General features: G+C 43.7%; 1 protein-coding gene across 1 annotated transcript in view; it reads right to left on the minus strand.

Moving 5' to 3' along the window:
- The window catches only part of COL19A1 (collagen type XIX alpha 1 chain), a 1445738-nt gene that overhangs the window by 871326 nt on the left and 547581 nt on the right, over positions 1–26831 (minus strand). The window contains exon 13 of the mRNA XM_073569423.1: positions 20108–20161. Within this exon, the coding sequence (XP_073425524.1) occupies positions 20108–20161 (54 nt within the window). The remainder of the gene's footprint in view (positions 1–20107; positions 20162–26831) is intronic.

Genomic DNA, 26831 nt, shown 5'->3' on the forward strand with positions numbered 1-26831 from the left:
CAGCTCTGGGCCTAGGCAACCTCACTAACATCCCATGTCTGGCACATGTGCTCAACTTGGTCATGCAAAGCTTTCTGAGGGACTATCCGGATCTTGATGCACTGCTGCACAAGGTCCACATAGAATGCGCTCACTTGCGGCGTTGCAGCATGGCAAGATCGCGCATTGCAGCTCTGCAGCGCCGATTCTGCCTTCCAGAACATCGCATCATATGTGACTTACCCGCAAGGTGGAATTCAACGTTACATATGTTGGAGCGGTTGTGTGAGCAGCAGGCAGCAGTAATGGAGTACCAGCTGAATCAGGCACAAACAAGTCGCACTGTGCGCAGGTCACACTTCAGCACCACTGAGTGGGCCTCTATGAAGGACATCTGCCTCGTTTTGCGTGCCTTCGATGATTCCACGCGGATGGCGAGTGCAGATGATGCACTATTCAGCATGACTGTCCCCCTTATCTGCCTGCTTCAAAAAACACTGCAAGCCCTAAGGGAGAAGGTTTTGGAAAAGGTGGAGGATGAGGAGTCACAAATGCCATCTGCTTCTGGACAGTCTGCGCATCGTGGTTCCTCTCAAAGGCCTAGGCAGGGGACATTTTGTGAGGAGGAGTCAATGGAGGAGGAAGACATCTCTCCAGAGGAGGGAGGTACACAATGCTCTAGTAGTCAGTATGTACAGCGAGGGTGGGGTGATGCAGAGCAGGCAGAAATGATGCCTCAAGCAGGGGACAGCGTTTCTTTGGCAGTTGGGAGTCTGCAGCACATGGTTGATTTCATGCTGCAGTGCCTGAGAAACGACCGCCGCATCGCCCACATTCTCAACACGGCTGATTATTGGGTGTACACCCTCCTAGATCCTCGCTATCGGATCAACTTACAAAGCCTCATAACACCGTTGAACCGGGAGCGTAACATGCGGGAGTACCAAGACACACTGGTGCATTCCATCATATTCTCCATTCCACCCAAGAGCAGTGTTGCTAGTGCTTTACAAAGCAGCTCTGTGCGTCGAGGTAGTGGAGGAAGCTCTGCACAAAGAGGGAGCAGAGGCAGCGCCTCAGCACAAGGCAAGACCAGTATGGCCCAAATGTGGCAAAGTTTTGTGTGCCCGCCACAAATGTCTACACCATCACAGACGGCTCCAGTCAGCAGGAGACAATGTTTCCGTCAGATGGTGACAGACTACAGTTGTGGCCAAAAGTATTGACACCCCTGCAATTCTGTCAGATAATACTCAGTTTCTTCCTGAAAATGATTGCAAACACAAATTCTTTGGTATTATTATCTTCATTTAATTTGTCTTAAATTAAAAAATATAAAAATAATTGTCCTAAAGCCAAATTGGATATAATTCCACACCAAACATAAAAAAGAGGGTGGAGAAAAGTATTTGCACTGTTCGAAAAATCATGTGATGCTTCTCTAATTTGTGTAATTAACAGCACCTGTAATTTACCTGTGGCACCTAACAGGTGTTGGCAATAACTAAATCACACTTGCAGCCAGTTGACATGGATTAAAGTTGACTCAACCTCTGTCCTGTGTCCTTGTGTGTACCACATTGAGCATGGCGAAAAGAAAGAAGACCAAAGAACTGTCTGAGCACTTGAGAAACCAAATTGTGAGGAAGCATGAGCAATCTCAAGGCTACAAGTCCATCTCCAAAGACTAGAATGTTCCTGTGTCTACCGTGCGCAGTGTCATCAAGAAGTTTAAAGCCCATGGCACTGTGGCTAACCTCCCAAGATGTGGACAGAAAAGAAAAATTGACAAGAGATTTCAACGCAAGATTGTGCGGATGTTGGATAAAGAACATTGACTAACATCCAAACAAGTTCAAGCTGCCCTGCAGTCCGAGGGTACAACAGTGTCAACCCGTACTATCCGTCGGCGTCTGAATGAAAAGGGACTGTATGGTAGGAGACCCAGGAAGACCCCACTTCTTACCCCGAGACATAAAAACGCCAGGCTGGAGTTTGCCAAAACTTACCTGAAAAAGCCTAAAACGTTTTGGAAGAATGTTCTTTGGTCAGATGAGACAAAAGTAGAGCTTTTTGGGCAAAGGCATCAACATAGAGTTTACAGGAGAAAAAAAGAGGCATTCAAAGAAAAGAACACGGTCCCTACAGTCAAACATGGCGGAGGTTCCCTGATGTTTTGGGGTTGCTTTGTTGCCTCTGGCACTGGACTGCTTGACCATGTGCATGGCATTATGAAGTCTGAAGACTACCAACAAATTTTGCAGCATAATGTAGGGCCCATTGTGAGAAAGCTGGGTCTCCCTCAGAGGTCATGGGTCTTCCAGCAGGACAATGACCCAAAACACACTTCAAAAAGCACTAGAAAATGGTTTGAGAGAAAGCACTGGAGACTTCTAAGGTGGCCAGCAATGAATCCAGACCTGAATCCCATAGAACACCTGTGGAGAGATCTAAAAATGGCAGTTTGGAGAAGGCACCCTTCAAATATCAGGGACCTGGGGTAGTTTGCCAAAGAAGAATGGTCTAAAATTCCAGCAGAGCATTGTAAGAAACTCATTGATGGTTACCGGAAGTGGTTGGTCGCAGTTATTTTGGCTAAAGGTTGTGCAACCAAGTATTAGGCTGAGGGTGCCAATACTTTTGTCTGGCTCATTTTGGAGTTTTGTGTGAAATGATCAATGTTTTGCTTCATTCTCTTTTGTGTTTTTTCATTTAAGACAAATTAAATGAAGATAATAACACCAAAGAATTTGTGTTTGCAATCATTTTCAGGAAGAAACTGAGTATTATCTGACAAAATTGCAGGGGTGTTAATACTTTTAGCCACAACTGTACATGTCTTGCCCTGTCAGTGTACTCCCAGATGGCTCTTCCCCCTTCAAGTTTTGGGTCTCTAAGCTGGATACGTGGCCAGAGCTTAGCCAGTATGCATAGGAGGTGCTGGCTTGTCCTGCTGCTAGTGTATTATCGGAACGCGTCTTTAGTGCCGCAGGTGGTGTACTAACAGACCGTCGCACGCAACTATCCTCCGATAACGTTGACTAGCTTACTTTTCTGAAAATGAACAAGGCCTGGATCTCGCCGGAATTTGCCTGTCCTCTTCCAGAATAAATAATTGGTTGGCAACAGTATCCAGGTCTCCTGTTGTGTTCATGTTTCTACCACCTGAACTGTAATCCCTGGGCTCCAACATTGCCAGTTGTTGCTCAGAAGTGCCATCTGCACAGGGAAAAACACTAGCTCCTGTGTTAGGGGGTTTCAGTAACGTCAGCTGCTCCCCTGCTGTGTGTCCGGCAATATCTCCTGCTCCCTCCACATTCAAACTACATCACATTTTACACTTGCTCCTAGTAGGTCTCAGCCTACACCAAGACTGATCCTGGGCTCCAACACTGCCAGTTGTTGCTCAGAAGTGCCGTCTGCACAGAGAAAAACAATAGCTCCTGTGTTAGTGGGGTTCAGTAACGTCAGCTGCTCCCCTGCTGTGTGTCCGGCAATATCTCCTGCTCCCTCCACATTCAAACTACATCACATTGTACACTTGCTCCAAGTAGGCCTCAGCCTACACCAAGATTGATCCTGGGCTCCAACATCGCCAGTTGTTGCTCAGAAGTGCCGTCTGCACAGAAAAAAACACATGCTCCAGTGTTAGTGTGCTTCAGTAATGCCAGCTGCTCCCCTGCTGTGTGTCCGGCAATATCTCCTGCTCCCTCCACATCCAAACTACATCACATTTTACACTTGCTCCTAGTAGGCCTCAGCCTACACCAAGACTGATCCTGGGCTCCAACACTGCCAGATGTTGCTCAGAAGTGCCGTCTGCACAGAGAAAAACACTAGCTCCTGTGTTAGTGGGGTTCAGTAACGTCAGCTGCTCCCCTGCTGTGTGTACGGCAATATCTCCTGCTCCCTCCACATTCAAACTACATCACATTTTACACTTGCTCCTAGTAGGCCTCAGCCTACACCAAGATTGATCCTGGGCTCCTACACTGCCAGTTGTTGCTCAGAAGTGCCGTCTGCACATAGAAAAGCACTAGCTCCTGTGTTAGTGGGGTTCAGTAACGTCAGCTGCTCCCCTGCTGTGTGTCCGGCAATATTTCCTGCTCCCTCCACATTCAAACTACATCACATTTTACACTTGCTCCAAGTAGGCCTCAGCCTACACCAAGATTGATCCTGGGCTCCAACATCGCCAGTTGTTGCTCAGAAGTGCCGTCTGCACAGAAAAAAAACACATGCTCCTGTGTTAGTGGGGTTCAGTAACGCCAGCTGCTCCCCTGCTGTGTGTCCGGCAATGTCTACTGCTGCCTCCACATTCACACTACTACTGATTTCAAACATGCTCCAATTAGGCCTCTGGCTCAACTCTGTCTCTAGTATTTACCCTGCCCTCCAACACCGCCAGTTGCTGCTCAGAAGTGCCGTCTGCACAATCAACACTTGTTCCTGTGTTACTGGGGTTCAGTAACGTCAGCTGATCCCCTGATGTGTGTCCGGCAATGTCTCCTGCTCTGTCCACATTCGGACATTGCCGGACACACATCAGGGGATCAGCTGACGTTACTGAACCCCAGTAACACAGGAACAAGTGTTGATTGTGCAGACGGCACTTCTGAGCAGCAACTGGCGGTGTTGGAGGCCAGGGTAAATACTGGAGACAGAGTGGAGCCAGAGGCCTAACTGGAGCAAGTTTGAAATCAGTAGTAGTCTACAACAGATATTAAGCTTGATGAAATTAGGCCTCAGCCTACACACTGATTGACCTGGGCTCCAACATCGCCAGTTTTTGCTCAGAAGTGCTGTCTGCACAGTCAACATATGCTCCAGTGTTATTGGTGTTCAATAATGTCATCTGATCCCCAGCTGTGTGTCCGGCAATTTCTCCTGCTCTGTCCAGACACTACAGATTTTAAACTTTCTAGCACAGGTACTTCCTGCTTAGTACCTGGGTTCCAGCACCGCCAGTTGGTCCTCGGTAGTGCCATTGGCTCTTGTTCCTTCTGCTGCCCCTCCGGGTTCCAGCACGTCAGCTGGTCCTCGCTAGTTCCATTGGCTCTTGCAGCTTCTGCTGGCCATCCGGGTTCCAGCACCGTCAGCTGGTTCTCGGCAGTGCCTTTGGCTTAGGTGCCTCCTTCTGGGTATCCGAGTTCCAGCAACATCTGCTGGTCCTTGGTAGTGCTTTCTAGCACAGGTACCTCCTGCTTAGTAACCGGGTTCCAGCACCATCAGCTGGTCCTCGGTAGTGCCACTGGCTCTTGTTCCTTCTGCTACCCATCCGGGTTCCAGTAACGTCAGCTGGTTCTCGGCACTTCCTCAGCCTTCTTGTACCTTCTGCTACATTTCCAAGTTCAAGCTTTTTGAAGTGATTTTTGGTAATCACTCTGGATCTCCCTGACGACGACCCTAAAGATGACGACCCCGAAGACGACGACCCTGAAGACCACCCCGAAGAAGACCAAGAATATGACCCTGAAGAAGATGACCAAGAGGACAAAGAACAAGAAGACAACCACCAAAATACAAAAGAACAAGAGATAGAAGACTAAGAAGCAGAAGAACAAGAAGCTGCAGAGCAAAAAGCAGAAGAACATTAAGCATAAGACTAAAAATCAGAGCAAAAGATATTATCTAAATTATAAGCAGAAGAATACTAAGCAGTGTATGGGGGTGAGTCCGTTCCTCCTCGTGGTGCCCCTGGAAAATGCCTGCTGCTGCAGGCCAAACTGAACGCGGACAAATCCTGTTGTAAATCTTTTGTGACAGGCAGAAAGGAAGGTGTAATCTTCAAACTTTTATAGATAACAACTACAGGAATGACTGTCACAAATAAGAATATGATGAAGAAGAAGAATAGGAAGAAGATGAAGAAGAAGTAGAAGATGAAGAAGAATAATAATTGAATAAGAAGAATATGAAGAATGTAAAAAAAAAGAATAATAGGAAGAAGGTGAAGAAGAAGAAGATGAATAAGGTGAAGAAGAAGTTGATGAAAGAGATGCTGCTGCTGAGGATCATGAAGGAGAAAGTGTGGGAGAAGTGAAAAAGAAGGTGAAGAGCATGGAAGTAGTGAAACATACATATCTGACAAAATATAAAAAAGGTTAACATAGTCAATATCTTTGTAACTCCGAACATCTTTAAAAAAACAATTTATTCCTGCTATTCCATTTCATTGGGCTAAACCTCTATGCCTTTAATGTCTCCTCCACCTCCCCCAATACATTCTACATTATTATTAGCTGTTTTTCTTCATGTAGAATTAACCTACAAGGAAAGAAAGTGGTTTCTTTAATTCCGATATTTCTGTCCCATTGACTTGCATTGGTTTCCGGTATCGGAATCGGCGATACCCGATACTTTTTAGGTATCGGTCCGATCCAATCCGATCCGATATTTCACGATATCGGATGGTATGGCTCAACACTACTTACTAGAGTTAAAGAAAAAATCCTCCAGCAGGTCTTACTTTTAGGTGAGTAAAGATGCAGTTTAGAAATGTTAATCATCCAAATACAGGGGTGTAGCTAACCAATCATGGGCCCTAAGGAAAAATTAAAGGTTAAGAGGAATATGTCAGTAAGATATATATATGGGCATGCAGGTCTATGAAATCTAAATCCATTGACACTTTTACATCTTATATCTTTATTGCATTTCTCAGAAGTCAGCATTTTGAATCATATGCTAAAGAGGTGTTAAGAGCTCTGGACATGATGAACCTACACCAGTTTCTCTAGCTTGAGTGATGTCACATCTGTGTGGTGTTAGACACCAGGAAAGAAATTTAGACAATGAGCTGTCAATCAAGCAAACAACTGTGGTAGGCAGAGGCTTTGGAATTGCTCTGTTACACTCAATAACTTAATGCCTCTTTTGCACATAAATAAAAATACTGATTTCTTTGGAATACAGTAAGAGACTTAATATTAAGCATTGGATTCCTGTGGCTACACAGCAGGAATCCAGAGCCTCACATTCTGTGGTCTCCCATTATTTATCGACCACAGCAGAGATTGCTCAGCAATCCCAGTGTCACAGACGCTCTGCCCAGACCTGCTCTATGGGCCTGGCTGTTGCTGCTTCCTTTGGGTCAGCAATAGCAACGCAGACTGCTCAGCAGGAAATCGCTCATGAGGCTAAGTCTCTCCGCCGCTCTACTGAGCATGCTCACGAGACGATCTCCCACTGGAGATCGGGAGTCACGTACTCAGGTCCTTCTCCTGATCTCATTGGTCCATCTCAGAGATCTGGAAGGTCCCGCACGACTATAAAAGGTCCACATGGCCACTCGGCCATGCGCTAGTATAGGCTATTCTTGCTAGATGTGTGAATGGTGATGGATGTATGATTCTGGTGACTGACTCATTAAGATTCCCCTCCCTCTGATATTATGCATGTGGATAGGGAACTATAGTTAGAGTCCATGCCAGTAAGTGGCAAGCCATAGACCACTGTGCACACCGCACCTCTACACTAGCGTCCGGTGGTGTCACGTCTCTCAAGGCACCATCGCTTAGCGGCTGTGTCTGCCGCCTCGCTGCATGTAGCAGCACTTATCGTCGTCTGCAGCAGCGATGCCGCACGCACGGTAGGTCTAGACGGACACCGTCCCCTGTCTTGGAACCGTGTCCTGTGACCAGATACCGTGCGTGCAATTTCACTGAGTTCGGTGAAGTCTACCTGGCTCAGTGTATACTTGTATGTTTTTGTTACAGCGCCTCTGTGAGTTTAACAGAGTCTGCTCCGCTCTCATCGGGTGACTTTGAACCCGAGCGCATTATACCGCTATATAGCGCGTCTGCCATTGTTTAGCAGCGGTTTTAACACCTACTGCACGGTGGACCCCGAGTGGCGAACGCACTTTATTATTTATTTATTTAGTGCGTTCCGCCGTTCCTATCACTTAATACATAAAGGTGTCAATGTATTTATGCAGTTTGGGGAGGTTGATCTTACTCAAAGATTTCCTTTAAGCCATCCCCAATTGCAGCTTCTCTTCATAGCCACATACGGTGTCCCATACAAATCTTTCACCTATATTATATCCCTTGGTGTCTTTAGTGATCAATTGATACAGCACTGACTTCCTCTTATACAGACTGCTCACAGACAGCGCTTCCCTCCAAACAGATGGCTTTTTATAAAAATACATACAGGATCATACTGCTCATAGTGGTAGACCACGTGGCCAATATAGGGCCTATTAGGTGGGGGTAGCCCTGTGTTAGCAGTAGCTTCACCCTGCCTTCCAATTTCAATAGTATCTGTAACCTCTGAATGCAGATAGCATCAAATATAATAGTGGAACCAGAAGTTATTTGGCTCACTCTTCCAACACAGCCTGTGGGTCTGAGAATCAGGCATGATGATGTCATTAGATCACACCTGTTGGGCAGAGCCTCTGTCCACATGCTGCACAGACTGGAGCAATGGCAGTTGTGACTATCATGCAGTGTAAGAGTTATTTGTGTGGGCCATGATACTGTGTGAGGGGGCAGTGATCGTCATCATAAAGTATGTGAGGTCATCATAATATGTGGAGGGCTGGAAGCTGTAGTGACCATCATTCTACAATTCTCCCACTGCACGAGGTAGATTCCAAACCTTGTCTGTCTCTGCGGTCTCCCATTCTGCTCCGATCACAGTGGGGTCAGCTCAGCAAAGATGTCGGTCTCAGTGTCTGGCTCAGACCTGTGCGGTTCACTTGGTTACTGCTGGCCTTCCAGCCAAAGCTATGGTAACCAGCAATAAGCAGCGGATGACAGACGCTCCGGAGGCCAAGTCCAGAAATCACTCTACTGAGCATGCTCATGAGGTGGCAACCTCTCATTAATGGTAGGTCCTCTCCTGTTCAGGAGTTGTGGCAGTTCCGGACTGGTCCATATGCAAGGTCCTGTCTGACTGGACTTAAGGGGAATCTGTCACCCATTTTTAGTGATATCATGTAAAGATATCATTCAATTGTGTGTCACAAAAGGATTCAATTAGTACTTTTGATTCCCCCTGACCCCGCACCTTTGATGCATAAATACCTTTTTTATCTCGGTTGAGATGTATGTAAATCGCCGCGGTCGGGGCTTATTCGCCTTCTCCCCCCCTCCCTGTCTTGCTCTACTCATTTCTTACTTCTTCCTGTGCTCACATAGTGTTTCTGCGCTTGCGCATTGAAAAGGCCTACTATGGGCAAAGCATATAATCGGTACTGCCCATGCACCGGTATTTTTCAGCACGGTCTATGCCCCAGAAGTCTTCACATGCAGGACACACTTCCTGGCCGCCGGATGCAATGTAAAGCCCTGAGTAGTGCTGAGGAAGCCATACTGCGCAAGCGCCGGATGCATTTTCTTTGCGCAAGCGGGGAAAACTACGGCATCTGTAATATTCACAGATGAAGTTACATTCAGCAAGCCGAGGAGGGGGGGAGGCGAATAAGCCCCACCCATTGGACCGGACCGCTGTGATTCACATACATCTCAACCGAGATAAAAAAGGTATTTATGCATCAAAGGTGCGGGGTCAGAGGAAATCAAAAGTCCTAATAGAATCCTTATGTGACATACAATTGAATGATATCTTTATATGATATCACTAATAATGGGTGACAGATTCCCTTTAAATGGATCATATAAAAGGGTCCTTGGGGCGCTAATATCCTTTATGCTATGTGTGTGTCTGTGGATATGTTACCACCCTATGTACACGAGTGCTGCCTACAGCATGACAATTGTGTGTCTAGGCACTCAGTGTAGGGTGGGAATTCCCGCATGGCTCATTATCTGACTCCGGGGGTCCTAAGTCGCGTGTGCCGTTAGCACAACCGAATGTCAGAGCGAGCACAACCACAAGCCTAGATTTCCCTGGGGGGAAGGCTATAGGGACCCCCAATTAGTGTGATTATCTGCTGTACTCCTGTGATGCTTAACAGGGTACAGCTCCGAGTGCTCTCTGCTATTGTACTGCTCTGTAGAGCAACCAAGCAGGTACTTTGCAGTCTGTCCAAAGTACTCCATGTGTTTACAGTGCTTGCACACAGCATCGCTCTGCCACTGTTCATTAGCTGTGGTTTCTCCATCACTGCACGGTGGACCCTGGATTGCGATCGCACTTTCTCATAATTTATATTTAGTGCGATCCACAAACCCTAACACCACAAAAATGGCTATGGTTTCCATCATATTGTTTAGGGGATTGCGGAGGCCACCATACTATGTCGGGCACTATAGCTGTCATCATACTGTATTGTGGGACTAAGGGACTTTCATAATGTGTTGGGGAACTATGAGTCCATGATAGTGTGTGAAGGTCTGTGGGTGACACATTAAAGACAACTCACTTATCCACTCATCTTACTTCTCCACAGACAGTTCCCCCCCACACAGACTGTTCAGTATTGTTATGCGGGGCTTAGGTCAAAGGAGGCTGACAAACCCGGGCCCCTGCGGAGTCCCTCAAACTAGGGAAAACCCTGTCTGACCCTCAACCCAGGGTTTTTGCTAAAGGTGCAAATGCCTGAGCCTCCAGCCTCTCCTTATCTCCTGCTCAGCCCTAAGCTGAACCCTCCACCCTCCACCCAATGAGTTGTAAAACCACCAAAGCCCACACAGTAATGACAGACAGGGAGAACTCAAACCACACCGCGCCGCATACACACAGGACAATACTATAATATGAACAGGGCAAAACAAAGCACAAATATAGGAAGACGAAAAGGTAACAACGGATCATATGACACCAGCTATGAATTTCTCTCTCCAACACCTCCTCTCCAGACCGGAACCACTTGGCACAAAACACAAGTTATAATCGGCGACGCCCAGAGGCCAGCACGACTATTTAAAGACCGTGGGCGTGACCAAACATCCCACCTGATTTCCAGCTAGATTAACCCCAGATAACCTGAGTAAAATCAAGCCGGCGCCACTGAGGCTATAGTGGACGGAGATGGAACTACCGCTGCCTGCCGGACGCTGTGGTGTGAACAGCGTCCGACATGACAAGTATGCCTTCTTTTCATACAGACTGCTCTTTGTGCTTTCATTTGACATAGACTGTTCCTAATGATAAGGATGAATGCAGGGGGATAGACAGGACTGTGCAGCTATTGAATGGCTGCATAGCTCTCTTTATGATCAGCCATAGAGCTTCATCAGTGTGCTTCCCATTAATTCAGAGAGAGTTCAGGTAACAGACTTACCCTAAAAAAAGGGGAGGTTTTAAACTGTATGTCCATGGTGATACTCAGCTGTGAGGGAGTAGTGTTAGTGAGGAGGGCTCCTCACAAGTTAGGGGCCCATTGATAACTGCAGCACCTATAGCTTTGCTACTACTTTCAATTATAATTAGTGTAAATATTGCATGGTGCAGGCACTCAAACTAAATATGCAGTATAATAAAATGAAAAAAACGCCATTTCATTAGAAGCATTTGGCCCATGCATGTATCTGGATGCAACTATGGCAACCAGAACACCAGACGTTTTACTACTAAACACTTTCAGATTTCAGAACTTCTTCAATCTAGGCAACTCAACTAGTACATTATCAACATTGTAAAAATAATGTTTCCTTTCACTGATTTCTGAAATACGTAGTACATGTTTAAAAGAGCAGTATACAGAGAAGTATGACTGAAATTGATGTGAAATATCACATAATTATGTGCATAGTACAATATTGTCATGATGTGTGGGAATATAAGAATATAAACTGTTTATATACAGTAGATAACAAATAAAATACATAGAACAATGAGGCCAAGAATGAAATTGAAGTTAAAAGATCTATACAAGTATCAAAATTCCATAAGATTTAAACTGTTTGATCAAAATCGTGTTAACTAAGTAAACTGTGTTATTTACATGTACTATTAGTATTTACTTATGTACTTCCTACAGGGTATATGCTCATTTTTTTTTCTTAAGTTTTTCTTGTGAAATGGCCACAGTGTGAATGTGCTCCTACACATTGCACGTACAAGTATATCAACTTATATTTCTTTCGCTTTGCTGTAGTTTCTTGTACTTTGTACAAACAGGGGCTTGTTTATCTTTTTTTGAGCTAGGCATTACATCTACTGTATTTTGCGGTTTATAAGACGCATGGGATTATAAGAAGCACCCCAAATGTTGAGGAGAAAAATAGGAAAAAAAACTTTAAAGGGAAGGTGCCATCCAAAAATTTTTTTTTCAGCAATTTCAGCAATTTTGTAAAATATGAAAAATAATTTTAAAAGTTTGGCATTTCCACTTGTTAACACTAGGGGGAGCAGCTACTGAAATTTGGCACAAAAACCTAGTGTACAACTAGCTCACATTACTGCCCTGCAGTAATTATGGGCAGAATCTGCTGACATGGGTGTGGTGTCACTCCTCTCCTCCCCTTCTGGGTGTTTGCTAAGAGAAAAGAGAGGATGACATCTAGGAACACAGTGAGCAGTCATTTTGATGGGGCCTGCAAAGTTACTGACTGTCTTTGCATGCAAAGTCTGGACCAGAACAGGTCATCAATCAGCAGAAATGTTTCCTGGATTTCTGTGGAGCAGACAAGCAGATGGTCCATCCATGTGTATAAAACACAGTGCTCTATGTACAATCCCTGGCACCAAACAGGGCACCCCCATAGACCAGCACACTGCTCTCCTGAAATACTCTGTGCTGCTGTCACCCTGCTCCTTCCACCATGTATCTGGCCCCTGTCGACTCGCTTTCACACATCGCCAGGACAGGATCTGAGGAGAGGAATGGGGTCTTTGGTCACCAGGGATGGCAGGCAGCAAGGATTCTGAGAGTAGGGTGACAGCAGCACAGAGCATTTCAGGAGAGCAGTGTGCTGGTCTATGGGGGAGGTCACAGAGGGAGATATATGGTGGAGGAGCAGGGTGACAGCAGCACAGAGTATTTCAGGAGAGCAGTGTGCTGGTCTATGGGGGGCACAGAGGGAGATATATGGTGGAGGAGCAGGGTGACAGCAGCACAGAGTATTTCAGGAGAGCAGTATCACACGGGATAGGATTAGATACACGGCTCAGCAGTCAGTATCACACAGGAGAGGATTAGATGTCCAGCAGATTACCAAGTGTTTTGAAACAGTAGGGAGCAGCTCCTCCTATGTTTTGCAAGAGCAGGGGCAGCAGCTGGTTGGGTGTTTTGGAAAGAGCAGCTCGGTCTCCAGGAGCTTGTCCTGGTTCCTCTCCTGCAGCTGGTATGTGCAGAGTGAACATCCAAGCCCTGTTATGCTGGAACAGTACAGCATCCAGTGCTTGCAATAGAGTGTAAATGAAGCTAAAAGGAAAGCACTGGGCTCTAATAAGATGGCGCCTGGCCACACCTACAGCTGTGAATTGAGTTGCCCACAGAGGTGTGCCCAGTTCACTCCTGATGCAGCTGCAATGAAAGAGATAGGGTCGGCAGCCGACTATTGTCTCTTATGCCCAGGGACTGCCTTAAATGAGCATGGAAAGTGTTGTTCAGCAGCCAGAGAGGTAAGATGGCAGCCCCCAGTGGCTGCATTAATACAGTAAAAAAAAAAATCCATACACAACACTGAGTCAAGCTTAGGGGACAATATCTTTTTATACTATTTTCTTTTTTACATTAAATTATGAAAAAACATGGCACCTTCCCTTTAATAAAATGGTGGTACTTCTTACAATCCAGGCGTCTTTCTGCTTACCGAGGTTGGTGACTGCAGTGAAGTGGGGTCCCAGGGTCGCTGCTGGCAGAGGCAGGAGTGGGGAAATGCTGCGGACCCTAGACTGGAAAAAAGGGGTGTTCGGTGGTGCAGGCCGCAGTGGAACAGGGTCCCATGGTCACAGCTGGAGGAGGCAAGAGTGGTGCTGTGGGTGTTCGGTGGTGCAGCCTACAGTGGAGTAGGGTCCCAGGGTCACAGCTGGAGGAGGCTAGAGTGGCGATGCGGATGTTCAGTGGTGCGGGGGCTCTGCCAACATTTTGTGAAAGCCCATAGTCCCAGCACTGTTTACTATTTGTGAACTCTGAGAAAGTAGCTGTTGGGGCGGTGCATTCGCACATGGCGATTTTGGAGCTGAGCTCTCATCTCCCGAGATCTTGCTGCCACAGCCATTTTTCTGGTAGGTGCGGATGGAGGTCTTGGCTTTCTTCCATCTGACCCTGCGCCGAGTGAGAAGCTGGAAGCCGGACGCCTGATCCTGGAAGAAGAATGGTGGCCGCCATGTGTCGCCACTGCTCGCCGCCATACCACCACCGCTTGCTGCCATACCACCACCGCTTGCCGCCGTACCACCACTGCACACCGCAGGACCATCGCACCACCACCGCAACACCCCCAGCTCTGGCCCACAGCATTGACCCCTCAGTAAGAACAGTGTTTGGTTTATAAGACGCACGCCCCATTTCCTCCTAATTTTGGGGATCGTAAAAGTGCATCTTATAATCCTAAAAATATGGTATATAGTTTCTACATGAGCAGGTGTCTGAACAGTCAGGCCTGGGTCCTGCTCTAACCCCCATCTCTATATTGAGGTCAGTTGACACAAGGTGACATTTTCATGTTAGAGATAGGACCATCCTGATTAGACTCATATTGCTGCGGTGGGATGGCTTTTATACCTTTGTGATCAAAATATTGTTAAGTTTGTATCCTATGCTATTTACGTGTTGTCATGTCGCCCTGGAAGACCTGGAGATAGATGGTCATGTAGGGGAATTAATCACAGGTCTTCTTTTAGAGATGGTGTGATTCACGTCCTATTTTAAATGGATTTTGTTTCCTTCGGTGCTGAGACGGTTAAGAACTCTTTCCATGCTGACTGAGACTATACAGCCTGGTTGTTCTCAGCTGCAAATGCTTATCATATACTCCCTCATTATATACCGGCTCTGGGTGGTTAGTCCCTATCCCTAGCGGTGATAAATTCATCTTCCTGTGCTGAGTGCTAAAGCTAAGTGGTTGGGGTGGGTGGAGTTGTAGTAGTTATCTAAAATTTGCTGTAGTATGAGTGTGTTTATCTACTGGTCCCTATTCCCAATTAATTTATTCCTCCTTGTCTCTATCCTCCTTCCTACTCTTGGTTTGTGCTTTTGTATGATAGAGGTTTTCTGTTATCCCTGTTTTGTCTTTGTGCCTTGTTAATCTTACATTTCTATTATATACCTCATGGGGTGAGGGAGGGGACAGATTAGGGTTTAACAGGAGCATAACAAGGTTGGGGACCTGGGCCTCCCTACCTTCAAGAGGACGCCCGGGACAGGGATAGGTAGAGTCCCAGTTCCAGAGACAGGGTGATGCCCTCTCCCTTACTGAAGACCATCACAGCATGACACATGTACCAATAATTAGCTTACTAAAGGGTATATGCTCATTTTGATTTAATGTTAGGCTTTATCTGTTAAATCGCCTCAGTGTGAATGTGCACCTACACAGTGCCCTTCTACCAACTAATGTTCCGGCTCATTTCTTTGATTTTGCTTTTTGACTAAACCGTCTGACAATGCAAAAAATAGATACAGACGCCTCAAAATTGAAATGATAATATTAAGAAAGAAAATTCATGGAATTATGAACATCACAGGATCAATAGACATTCTACTGATATGCAAATAATGAAAAAATGGAAACAAAATTTTCAAAACTTCCTGCTTTATTTAGTGTCGATAATGAGAGCAGCATAAAGAAATAATTGCACTTACATGACTTGGCATGCTATCAATGAGGTTAATAATGGTTGTCTAAGGAATGTTCTGCCACACTAAATACACTTGGGTTCGTAAATCATCAAGGTGCACTGCTGGTAGCTCCTTTTCAATTGCTTACCAATGACATCCTAGATGTCCTCAAAAGTAAACAAATTCAGAGACACAGCAGGTCATAGTGGCATGGTTAAGCCATGCAGGCGCGCTCACAGCAGCACGAGCAACAAATGCATCCTGCCATTGTTGCATTGAAAAATGGTTTCTGAGAAAAATAGCTGTACCACTGGTTTGCTGACAAAATCAATACAACGCTGAGCTTTAGTGCCGATAGTCAGAGGATACAGAATTCAGGGAATTTGAAATGACTAATTATTGTGATCCAGAGGAAATGGAGTCTAAGTTGTATCATTTCTCCTTGTGGAGAGTGATATGCCTGCCATGCCAGGGTAAGTAGACTTATATCCAATGATCTTCTGGGAAATTAAATAAGCAAATTTTCTCTGCAGAAATGTAAAGACTTGAACTGTAGTGTCACCTTTTGGAAGTAGCAATACTAAAAGCCAATATTGACACATTAACAAGCCGTGCCACATGATTTAGGATAACATTTTTAGGACTGCTTCTTCCAGTAGGTGCCACTAGAGTTCTAGTCCTTTTCCCCATTGAAGAGAAAATTTGCATATTTAATTTCCCAAAGGCATGATAAAACTAAAATGTCTAGGAAGTGCCATTGACGTATGAACAAATGTGAACAGAAAACAAAAAAACTAAACATAGAGAAACAGAGTAGCGGGTATTGAAGTACCGTATTTTTCGGACCATAAGATGCACTTTTCTCCCCCAAAATTTTTGGGGAAAGTGGGGGGTGCGTCTTATGGTCGCAATATACTTACATTGGTGCAAGGCTGGTGGCTGGTGCGGGTGCCGCGGAGCTCTGTGGTGCGGTGGTTGCAGCGGGCTGTGCTCCGGTGCAGGGGTAGAGGCTCTCTGTGCTCCGTGGGGGGCTCCGCTGGCATTTCCTCGAAGCCCGGAGGCCCCCGCACATCCATTGCTGGCTGCTGCCATACTGCGGTGGCCTCTGGGAGCATGGATGCTGGGAAGATGGCCGCCGGTCCGGGGACGGCGCATGCGCAGGTTCAGATTTCGTCCCGAGATCTCGTTGCCGAGATTTGAATCTCGTCTCCCGAGATCTCGGGACGAGATTTGAATCTGTGCATGCCCCGTCCCTGGACCAGCGGCCATCTTCCCGGCGTCCATGTTCCCGGAGGCCACCGCAACATGGCAGCAGCCAGCAACGAATGTGCGAGTGCCTCCGGGCTTCGAGGAAATGCCGGCGGAGCCGCTGCCCCTGCACTGGAGCACACCCTCACCCCACAGAGACCACCAGCCCAGCCCACCTGCCCCAGCCCAGCACAGCTGCCCCAGTCAAGCTGCCCCAGCACAGCCCACTTGCCCCAGCACAGCCCACCTGCCCCAGCACAAAACCGCCGCCACTGCACCAGCCTGGACCACTAAATGACCCCTGTGATCACTCCTCCACCTGTGCCGGATCCCTTCTCAGGTAAGCTGAATTCGGACTGTAAGACGGACCCCCATTTGACACATTATTTTGTTCCCTATTTTCCTTCTGAAAATTGGGGTGCGTCTTATGGTCCGGTGTGTCTTATAGTCCGAAAAATACGGTAATATTCAACATATCTTTATTATAAGAAAATATACAGATCAAACAAGACAAACATCTGCACAATTTAAAACATCTAAAATCAGACATAAGTCTGTAGGACAGCAAACAAACAGTCTTTGTCTAGCAATAGCAATATAGGTGAATAAGATACACAATAAAACCTGTAATAGGATACCTACAAGGGAACCCAATAACCTTGAAGCTCCCTAGCAGTTCAAGAATAATATGCTAATGCGTAAAACTTTTAAGTGAGAGAACATATGGCAGCCTCATGAATTGGACAACGTTCCACTGCCAGACCGCTATGACCGCAATGAGTCTCTCCTGATGAACCCACAGAGGGGGAAATGCATTGAGAGTGGGCAGACTCCATCTGAGTGATTATACTATCATGTACTTATGGGCTTATACTATGCAGCAACTGATGGTGACAGATATGTACAAAAATGTGGCTTTTGATGTGTGGGTTCACATTTATGCATAGATGGGCATCTGTATATCTGCCTAAGGTATCGATAGTGGTGTTTAGCCACTGACTGTCTGAATATATATTCATCAGTATGTGAACCTGTTATCCTATGCGATCCATCCTTGGTGTCTGCGGATTTGTTTTGAGGGTATACTGCTGTTGTCTAGAGTCCAGGATCGAGTCTTTAGTTCATCTTTATGTGTGTATGTCAGCAGATATGTTGGTATCATTACCCTTGCAGGCAAAAATGGCATCACTGTAACAACATGATGGATCAATAGACATATTTGCTGTGACTAATCATATATTGCATATCTATTTTAGTGGATTTTTCTTTTTCGGTAGGGACTTTGAGGTTGTATCATACAATTTATCTAATACTTATCTAATGTGAGTGGTGTGAAGTAACTAAAGGTACTGTCACACTTAGCGATGCACCAGCGATCCCGACCAGTGATATGACGTGGTCAGGATCGCTGGTGCATCGCTAAGTGGTCGCTAGTGAGCTGCCACACAGGCAGATCTCACCAGCGACATCGCAGCGGTCGGGGGTCGTTACTTACCTGTCAGACAAGGCGATACTGACGTCCTCCCGCCCGCGTCCACGCGTCGCTCGTCGGCGCCACAAGAAGCACAGCAGGAAGCTGACGACAAGAAACGGTCCAAGACGTTCTCACGCAATCAGCGATAACCAGCGGGGGAGCGGTCGGAGGTAAGTATCGCACATAGTGATATCGCTAGCAATATCGCTATAACGTCACAAAAACCAGTGACGTTATAGTGATACTGCTAGTGATATCGCTTAGTGTGACAGACCCTTTAGGCTGTATGGACCCTTTACTCTTTCTGAACACCTATATCTGATCATATAAAATACTCTTTTGCATTCATGAAGATCTCATAAACAAATGGATACAGGCCACCTGGCTCTCTTTTTCTGATCTTACGTCTTATAGGGAGATATAAGAGAATAGGGACAGCCGACGCATGAACGGGGGCGCCATTCTTGTATTTCTTAGGGTGCCAACCTCCGCACCTAGGTAGGTGTTCAGTTAGGTCAAGCTATCTATAGGGCCAGATCACTCTTTTCCACACATTGGCTGAGTGTAATTGTAATTAGCGTGCAGCACTACATATCAATCTTGTACATATTGTTTTTATCCCTCCCATTTTCGTTTTTCTTTTTTTGAGGCTCTCATGGGCTGTTCTTGCAGGAATTTTTTCCTGTTGCAGTTTGTTATATCTGGCCAGATACATTTAACTGGCTTTTTGACTGGGTAGATCAGTTTCATCTGCAAGTTATCATTCATTCTCTAGTAATGCTGGAAGCCCAGTTAGCCCATGGAGTAGGGGATATTTGTATCAAAAATCAGAATTAAGGTTTTTTTTTAAAGGTGCTTAATAAAAGTTTCATTTTAATAGGGTTTTTTCAGTAAGTCGATACCTTCAAGAGAACCCAATAACCTTGAAGCTCCCTAGCAGTTCAAGAATAATATGCTAATGCGTAAAACATTTAAGTGAGAGAACATATAAAAAATGACAAATTACAAATACTTAGCAGCCAAGGATTAGGGTGGCTGTTTGAGGGTAAGATATAGGTCTGGAATACTCAGAAACACATGCACATCACTGTCAACATGACTTTATCTGAGCAGTATGGAGAAGAATCATTGTTTGGAGGCTAAGCTCCCTGCCATAGATCCACACAACAAAACTAAACTAAAGACTACAGGCAGATGTGTCAGAGAACATAAAATTTAGGAAAACATTTGCCTTTCATCTAACTTCTCGGAAGTGAACACAATCCTTCCATTTTATCTCTACAATAGCCTTTACTGTTTCTAACTATGCCTCCTACTTGAATAAGCACATCACCTATGAAATATTTTGTTTTTGTAATAAAAAGGTCAAAAAGTAGTCATAAAATGCAACAGCAAAAATAAAACATGCTTCGTGGTAAGTATCAGTCTAATATATATTTTTATACAGAAGAACACAGCCCCTGCACAAAGATTTTCCTATCACTGCTACAAATTGTACAAAAGTAGAAGGAAACGCACAATGCCTTGCACATATAAATTCAGCGGAGATAGCAGAAATGTCAAAATGGTATTATGCCTATATTTTCTGACAGGTCACTATGATTATATTGCTTTTTCAAAGTAAAGTAATATTTATTCAGATAGTCGTGAAAGCTGACGCTTTGATAAGACGAGTTAAAAGAACAATAATGTACAATTCATACAGAATAACATGTATGTAAGCAATCAATAAAATAAATAAGACAAAATCATATTTAACTTACCTCTTTCCCTTGAGAACCAGTAAGACCACTTTCTCCTTTTTCTCCTTTTTCGCCCTTAAAAATAAAAATACAACAATTAAGAAATGCAGAACATTCCCTATATATAATATTCAATACTGGTGATACTGAAACATTAACTTTCTTTAAAAATACACTTAGATGGTAAATTAAGGATACAGTATGTAACGTTTAATTTCATATTTCAGAAATTCACAATTGTTTATGATTTGTCACCTTCACAAAGAACATTGCACTGGTTATAACTTTAGCCACAAAAATGGTTATTCATTTATAATTATAATGCAAGACTCTATAAGTGTGGCATATAAGTTCTGTACTCTTAAGGGAGATTTACCAACAGAAAAATGCATAAATTACTTTTTTAATGTAAATAAATATATGTTCTTATTTTTTCTTTATCTTACCCTTTTATTAGCACAAAGGCACTGACTCATCAATTTTTTTACGTGCAAAAAGCTTTGAAAAGTCACAATTTTTTTGCGCAACATTGAGAACGTTGAATATGTTTTGCAACATTCAAAACTGTTGCGACTTTTGCAGTTTTCACGCCAGTTTTGCCTAACTCAAAATGGGTGCAACTAGGGTGGGATAGGGATGCAGCAGGATGTGGGACCCCCACTCATTAAATTCTTTGACTAGAGAAAGATTGTGGTGAGGTGCACATAGAGGCGCATGCCATTTCACCTCTTAATTAATCAGGGGTCTTGCACTCCATCCCATCTCTTCATCAACAAGGCATGAAAAATGCAGATTTTGATGAATCAGGACCTAAGACTTTTGGCTAGATTACTACTATGTGCTCCTGATAGCACATCCTACCATAATTTCTATAGAATTGAGTGGTATCATATCTGTAACAGTTTTCATTATACATACATGCATAAACTGTTACCACCAGTTAGGATATAAACATTGATGTGGATGGTGATTTGGCTGCTTTTATCGGTTGCCATGTATATGTGGTGTCTCATGAGTGGAAAAACTTCTGAACGAATATAATCTGGAAAATTGTTAAAACCTCTCTGCATAGCGACCTCTGCACATGATTCAGAGCATGTATGCAGATCTCTGTCTTGAGGTGTCAAGAGACACGTTGGATAACTGTGGGCTAACAGACATTTCTCCCATAACTGCCACATGCATTCAACAGTTGTTTGGTCAAAAGTCAATATATTTTGGAATGGTAAAGTGAAGTAAACTGACACCAAACCCTTTGGCAGCAACTTATTTCCTGGAAAATAAAAGTATCTGTAACTATCATAAGTGAAGCAAAAACAGGAAAATTGGAAGTCCATTATGCAGGGAACAACATTCTGACTAAACATCTATAGATGTAAAAAAAAATGGGAAGAAAATGTTCCAGCTTCTGGTAAAAAATATTACAACTATAATCTGTCATTTAAAATCCACTCCAAAAATGTATAAAATAAGGAGACAGGAAGCACAAATGCAATCTGGTGTTCTTTGTTATAGCCACTGGCTTTGACAAACAAAGCTGGCTTGCACTCAAAACGCGTTGTCTTTGTGCTTTCTGTCTCCCAATTTCATATATTTTTGGAATGGAATTTTAATGACCAAAAGTTGTAATATTTTTTACTAGAAGCTGGAACATTTTCTTCCCTTTTTTGCATGTATCCTAAGTGTCGGATCGTTCTCTCCTCCAACATTATCTTTTGGGGATAGTCTAGAGCCAACCGTACACAGTAGCTAGTGAGCTGCATTCACTGAAATTGGTAGGCTTTGCCAACTTATCTATATTGTATATGGGCGCATATATAAGTCAATGGACTGTTTGCTGATTGTAGCAGAACTCTAGCTGAATTTTCACAGCTCTGAACAGTAGCTCAGCCATGATGACTGCCTGTATAATCATGTTAAGAAATGTTTAACTGGGAAATTAAAACAAAGGAGAAAGGAATACATTTTAATATGGACTTTGAATTTATAAAAAATTAACAGCAAACAAGTATATGAGTGTCTTTGGTTTTTATCAAACATCACGATGAACATGACCTTTAAGGTGTATGTCTTAATACTGTGAATGTCAGGGCTTATTTCAGCATGTCATTTTAACTTCACCAGCTACGGTCATGTTGGTAAAATAGAAGAAAGAGATGGAGAATGCCGTCAAATTTCACTATAGGTTTCGTGCATATAGGCTTCATTTAATCCATCTTGTTGATTTGTGTTATGACAAGGGTATGAAGAAATGATGGATACTCGCATAGAGATTGTTCATCTCTGTTGAGAATTGCTGATACAGTGCTGACTTATCAAAGCAGATGACAGAGAATGCTTGTGGTTAAGTAGAACATGTCCTATTTTCCTCCATCCTTGGTACGTCACCTACCTGGAGTAGACAGCTGCGTGCATATCTGTGGTGTCTTCAAAGGCGAAAATGGAATATTTTTTCCACAGAGTTTAAGATAGTGTTTAGATTTTTATATGCACATTCTGAATGAGCTCTATTGTTCTAATTATTGTTTTAATATTTGGTCTTAAATTTAATGTTTACATAGATTTTTCTACTGTAATGCGAAAGGCCAATATCAACGATGTGTGAAAAGCTAAATGCTTTTCATTTTAAAGGGGCTTTGGACAATAATGTTAATAAGATCGATTGACAAGTCACATCACAAAGTGTCCCTATTGTGATCAGATGTTCCCATGCAACACCACCACAGTAGAAATTATACCACCAGGATGATCTTACAGAGTAAAACATGATGTGGCAAAAAAGACGACAATCCTGGCCAAACACATCCCCATCTTTAAAATTTTTATTTAGGGTATTAAAAATGTTTCCTGTCCTTTTGAATTTGGAAAATTAATCCTAGTGACTTATTTACATAGGTTAAAAAAACACACAGGTCCATCATGTTCAACCTTTCTCAATCAGTTATACCTTATTACTAGATTATTTATAACCCACAATGCCATTTGTTGCCTGGAAAAACATCCAGCACTTTTTTATATGTTGTTAAAGTATCTGCCTTTACTACCTCTTGTGGTAGGGCAGTCCACAGTCTGGTAGCTCTAACTGTAAACAATCTTTTCCTATTTAACATCCAGAATCTCCTTTGCTCCACAAGTAATGAATGTCGCCAGGTCCGTTGTATGGTCCATAAAAATAATAAATCATGTGATAGTTGTTTGTATTGACCCCACTTGTATATACATATAAATGAGATATTCTCTGAAGCATGTTTTTCTTAGATGAACAACCCAAATTTCTAATTTCTCATTATAAGAGGGACCTTCCATTCCGATTTGTCATCGTTATTTAGAATGTGGAAACCAAAACGTGATCCATTATTCAAGATGTGGCCTTAAAAATGGATTTATAGTGGGGTAATAATACATTGGGATTACAGGATTTTATCTTTCTTTATATATATCTTATTTGCTTTTACAGCTTCTGCTTGACATTGAGTAAATTATTTATTTATTTTTAATTATCTTCAAATGTTAAACTGAGCTCTTCCTCATTAAGCATTATTTTAATATACATGTATAGTATATCAATACCATGGACAGACCAGTTTTCTTTAATCTCTAGAGTTTTAAAACCAGTTCAATATTTATTTTTTATATTTTATACATTAAATTTGTTGTTTTCATTTTTGACCTCTATTTTTTATTTCTTAATGTTCCTGCACTAAAGTGTGATTCAATTGGACAATCTCTGCAATAGAGGATGTGGTTCTGACGTCCCATATATACAGTGGCTAGAGAAAGTATTACGCCCTTGGAATTTTTTTGTGTTTTGCTACCTCACAACCTGTAATTTCACAATTTTTTAAAAGATTTGCATCAGTTCATGTAAAGAATATACCTACGACTGTGAACCTTTGGTTTTCTTTTTTTGTGTTACACAAGCAACAAATAGGACACAATAATTGAAAACTTCAGTACATAACTATTCACTCCCCTACAGTCAGTACTTTGTAGGGACTCCTTTTGGGGCAATAACAGATTAGATGGTTTCCTCTGTTGAACAGCAGTCTTCAAGTCTGACCACAGATTCTCAATTGGATTAAGTGGATTAAGGTCTGAACTTTGACTAGGCCGCTTCAAAACATTTACACATTTCCCCTTAAACCACTGGAGTGCTGCTTTAGGAGTTTGCTTTGGGGTCATTGTCTTGTTGGAAGGTGAACTTCGGTACCAGTCTCAAATCACTGACAGACTGAAATAGGTAAAGCTCAAGAATATACCTGGATTTCACACCATCCATTTTTCCCCAAACTCAAACTATTTTTCCTGTCTCTGTTGCTGGAAAACACCCCCACAGCAATAATGCTGCCATCATCATATTTCACTGTGGGGATAGTGTTCTTGGAGTGATGACCTTTGTTAGTTTGTTGCCAGATGTAGCATTTACCTTGGTGGCCAAAAAGTTTAATTTTGGTCTCATCTGACCACAGGACCTTCCTCCATACATTTGAGGTGTCTCCCACATGCCTTTTGGCAAATTCAAAATAAGCCACACAAGTTTTGTGTGTAAGTAAAGGCTTTTTTCTGCCCCCTCTTCCATAATGGCTACCTCTATGGAGTGTACGGCTTATTGTGGTCACATGGACAGATGCTCTAGTCTCTCCTTGGGATCTCTGCAGCTCTTTCAGTGTTACCTTCGGTCTCTGTGATGCCTCTCTGATTTATGCCCTCCTTGCCCACTTTTTGTCCGCCCGAAGCACAAATAGATTCCTCATCATAGAAACAGACTGTGCTTTGGGGTGGCCTGTGGGCAGGTCTTTTCTCAGTTTCTCTGGCTTAGTGCAGAAACATAAACTTTGCCTACAGATGTGCCCATGAACACGAGTATATCATTAACTGAAAACTTCTAACACTGATTACACAAGAACTACAAGATGGAATTCTTCTCCCTAGGTATAATTTTAATCAGTATAACAGCGCAACATGACAGTGTCTGTAGCTTGCTTAGCAAAATCCTGCTGACAGGTTCACTTTAATGGTGATGTATCACACACAAATTGGATTACAAAAATATTTAAACACAGGTTGTAATGTAACAAAATAATTTTGCAAGTCACTGTATAAACACTGAACCTGATTCATTAAAACTTCTATACCAAAAAAATATAGAAAAAAAGCTTTTAAAGGTCAAAAAAATTGTGTAGCAAGAGGCCCTGCCACTTTTAGTGTTTTCACAACATTTTTGGTGAAGTTGTTGTGGGATAGGAGCATGATAGGGCATGGTAACCACTGCTCATCAAATTTATGATGTTCAGTGGTGAACCATATGCATATATGATGGGGGGATCCACTTCACACCATGACTGATTTATTAAGAGGCATCCATCGCACTCCACCTAGTCCTCTCATCAGTATCAGTGAGAAAAATGCCACTCTCGATGGATTGGGATCTGCATCCCTATTTCAGAGTTATTCCACAATCTCAATCAAATCTCAAAAGTTTTTACATACCCATTATTTAAAGGGAATCTGTCATCTACCCTTTGGCGGGCGATGAAAAAGAGGTCGGTCCGGTCCGATTGGCGGTGTTCCCGATGTGTACCGCCTCCCCATCCTTGCCCGCCGTCCACAGGTTATTGCTAAATTGGAGTAGGTGTACACCATTTTTTGCGCATGCACTAAGCACTAAGCATTCATAGCTAGCGCACGCGCAGTATGCTTTGCCCAACTGCGGGCAAAGCCGAAAAGCCGGACTGTGCATGTGCCAGTTAACTAAGCCCCGGAACACAGCAAAATACTTCCGAGGCTTAGTTAACCAGTTCATTTTTTCACACACTGTATAGCGGTGTACGCTCCTCACACACTACCGTGTACCGCCTTGTATCACGGAAAAATAGAAGCTATCTGTGTGTGACTCTGGAAAAAAAAGCCGAGGAGTTTTTCCGTTTTTCCAGACCTACACCTTAGAGTGCTGTCCGCTTTTCAAAAAGTTTCGTATATCTGCTGGTTGATTATGATTAAAACTAGACAGAGACAGCGTGTGTCAGTCGATATACAAATAGACAGAGATTGACAATCTTCCTTACAGACACCGTATAGCGGTGTATGCTCCTCACACATTACTGTGTACCGTCTTGCATCACAGATAGTGTTGAGCGATACCTTCCGATATCGGGAAATATCGGATCGGATTGGATCGGACCGATACCCCAAAAATATCGGGTATCGCCGATTCCGATACCGGAAACCCATGCAAGTCAATGGGGCACAAATATAGGAATGAAAATAAACCCTTTCTTTCCTTGCACATCCAGTTCGAGAGGGGGGAAGAGTGTGGGCGGTGCATGTGTGTGTGCGGGCGGGGTCTGTACGGGCCTCTCGGGGGTCTGTGAGGGCCTGCTGGGGGTCTGTGCGGGCCTGCCGGGGGTCTGTGCGGGCTGCTGGGGGTCTGTGCGTGCCTGCTGGGGGTCTGTGCAGGCTGCCGGGGGTCTGTGCGGGCCTGCCGGGGGTTGTGTGTGTGTGCAGGCATCGTCCGATGGGACTACAAGTCCCATGGGGCTATGCCTGCTACAATGACAGTGATTGACACATTAGCCAATGATGGGACAGTAGTAATCCCATCATCCGGCTAATGTGTTGAATGTAAAAAAAAACATACATACTACATACATACTAAATATATACAACATTCATACAACATACATACATACTACATACTACATACATACTTCATATATACTACATTCATACGACATACATACATACT

This window comes from Dendrobates tinctorius, unplaced genomic scaffold (genome assembly GCF_039654945.1).
Source record: "Dendrobates tinctorius isolate UK_male_01 unplaced genomic scaffold, ASM3965494v1 ptg000024l, whole genome shotgun sequence".
Lineage (NCBI taxonomy): Eukaryota > Metazoa > Chordata > Amphibia > Anura > Dendrobatidae > Dendrobates > Dendrobates tinctorius.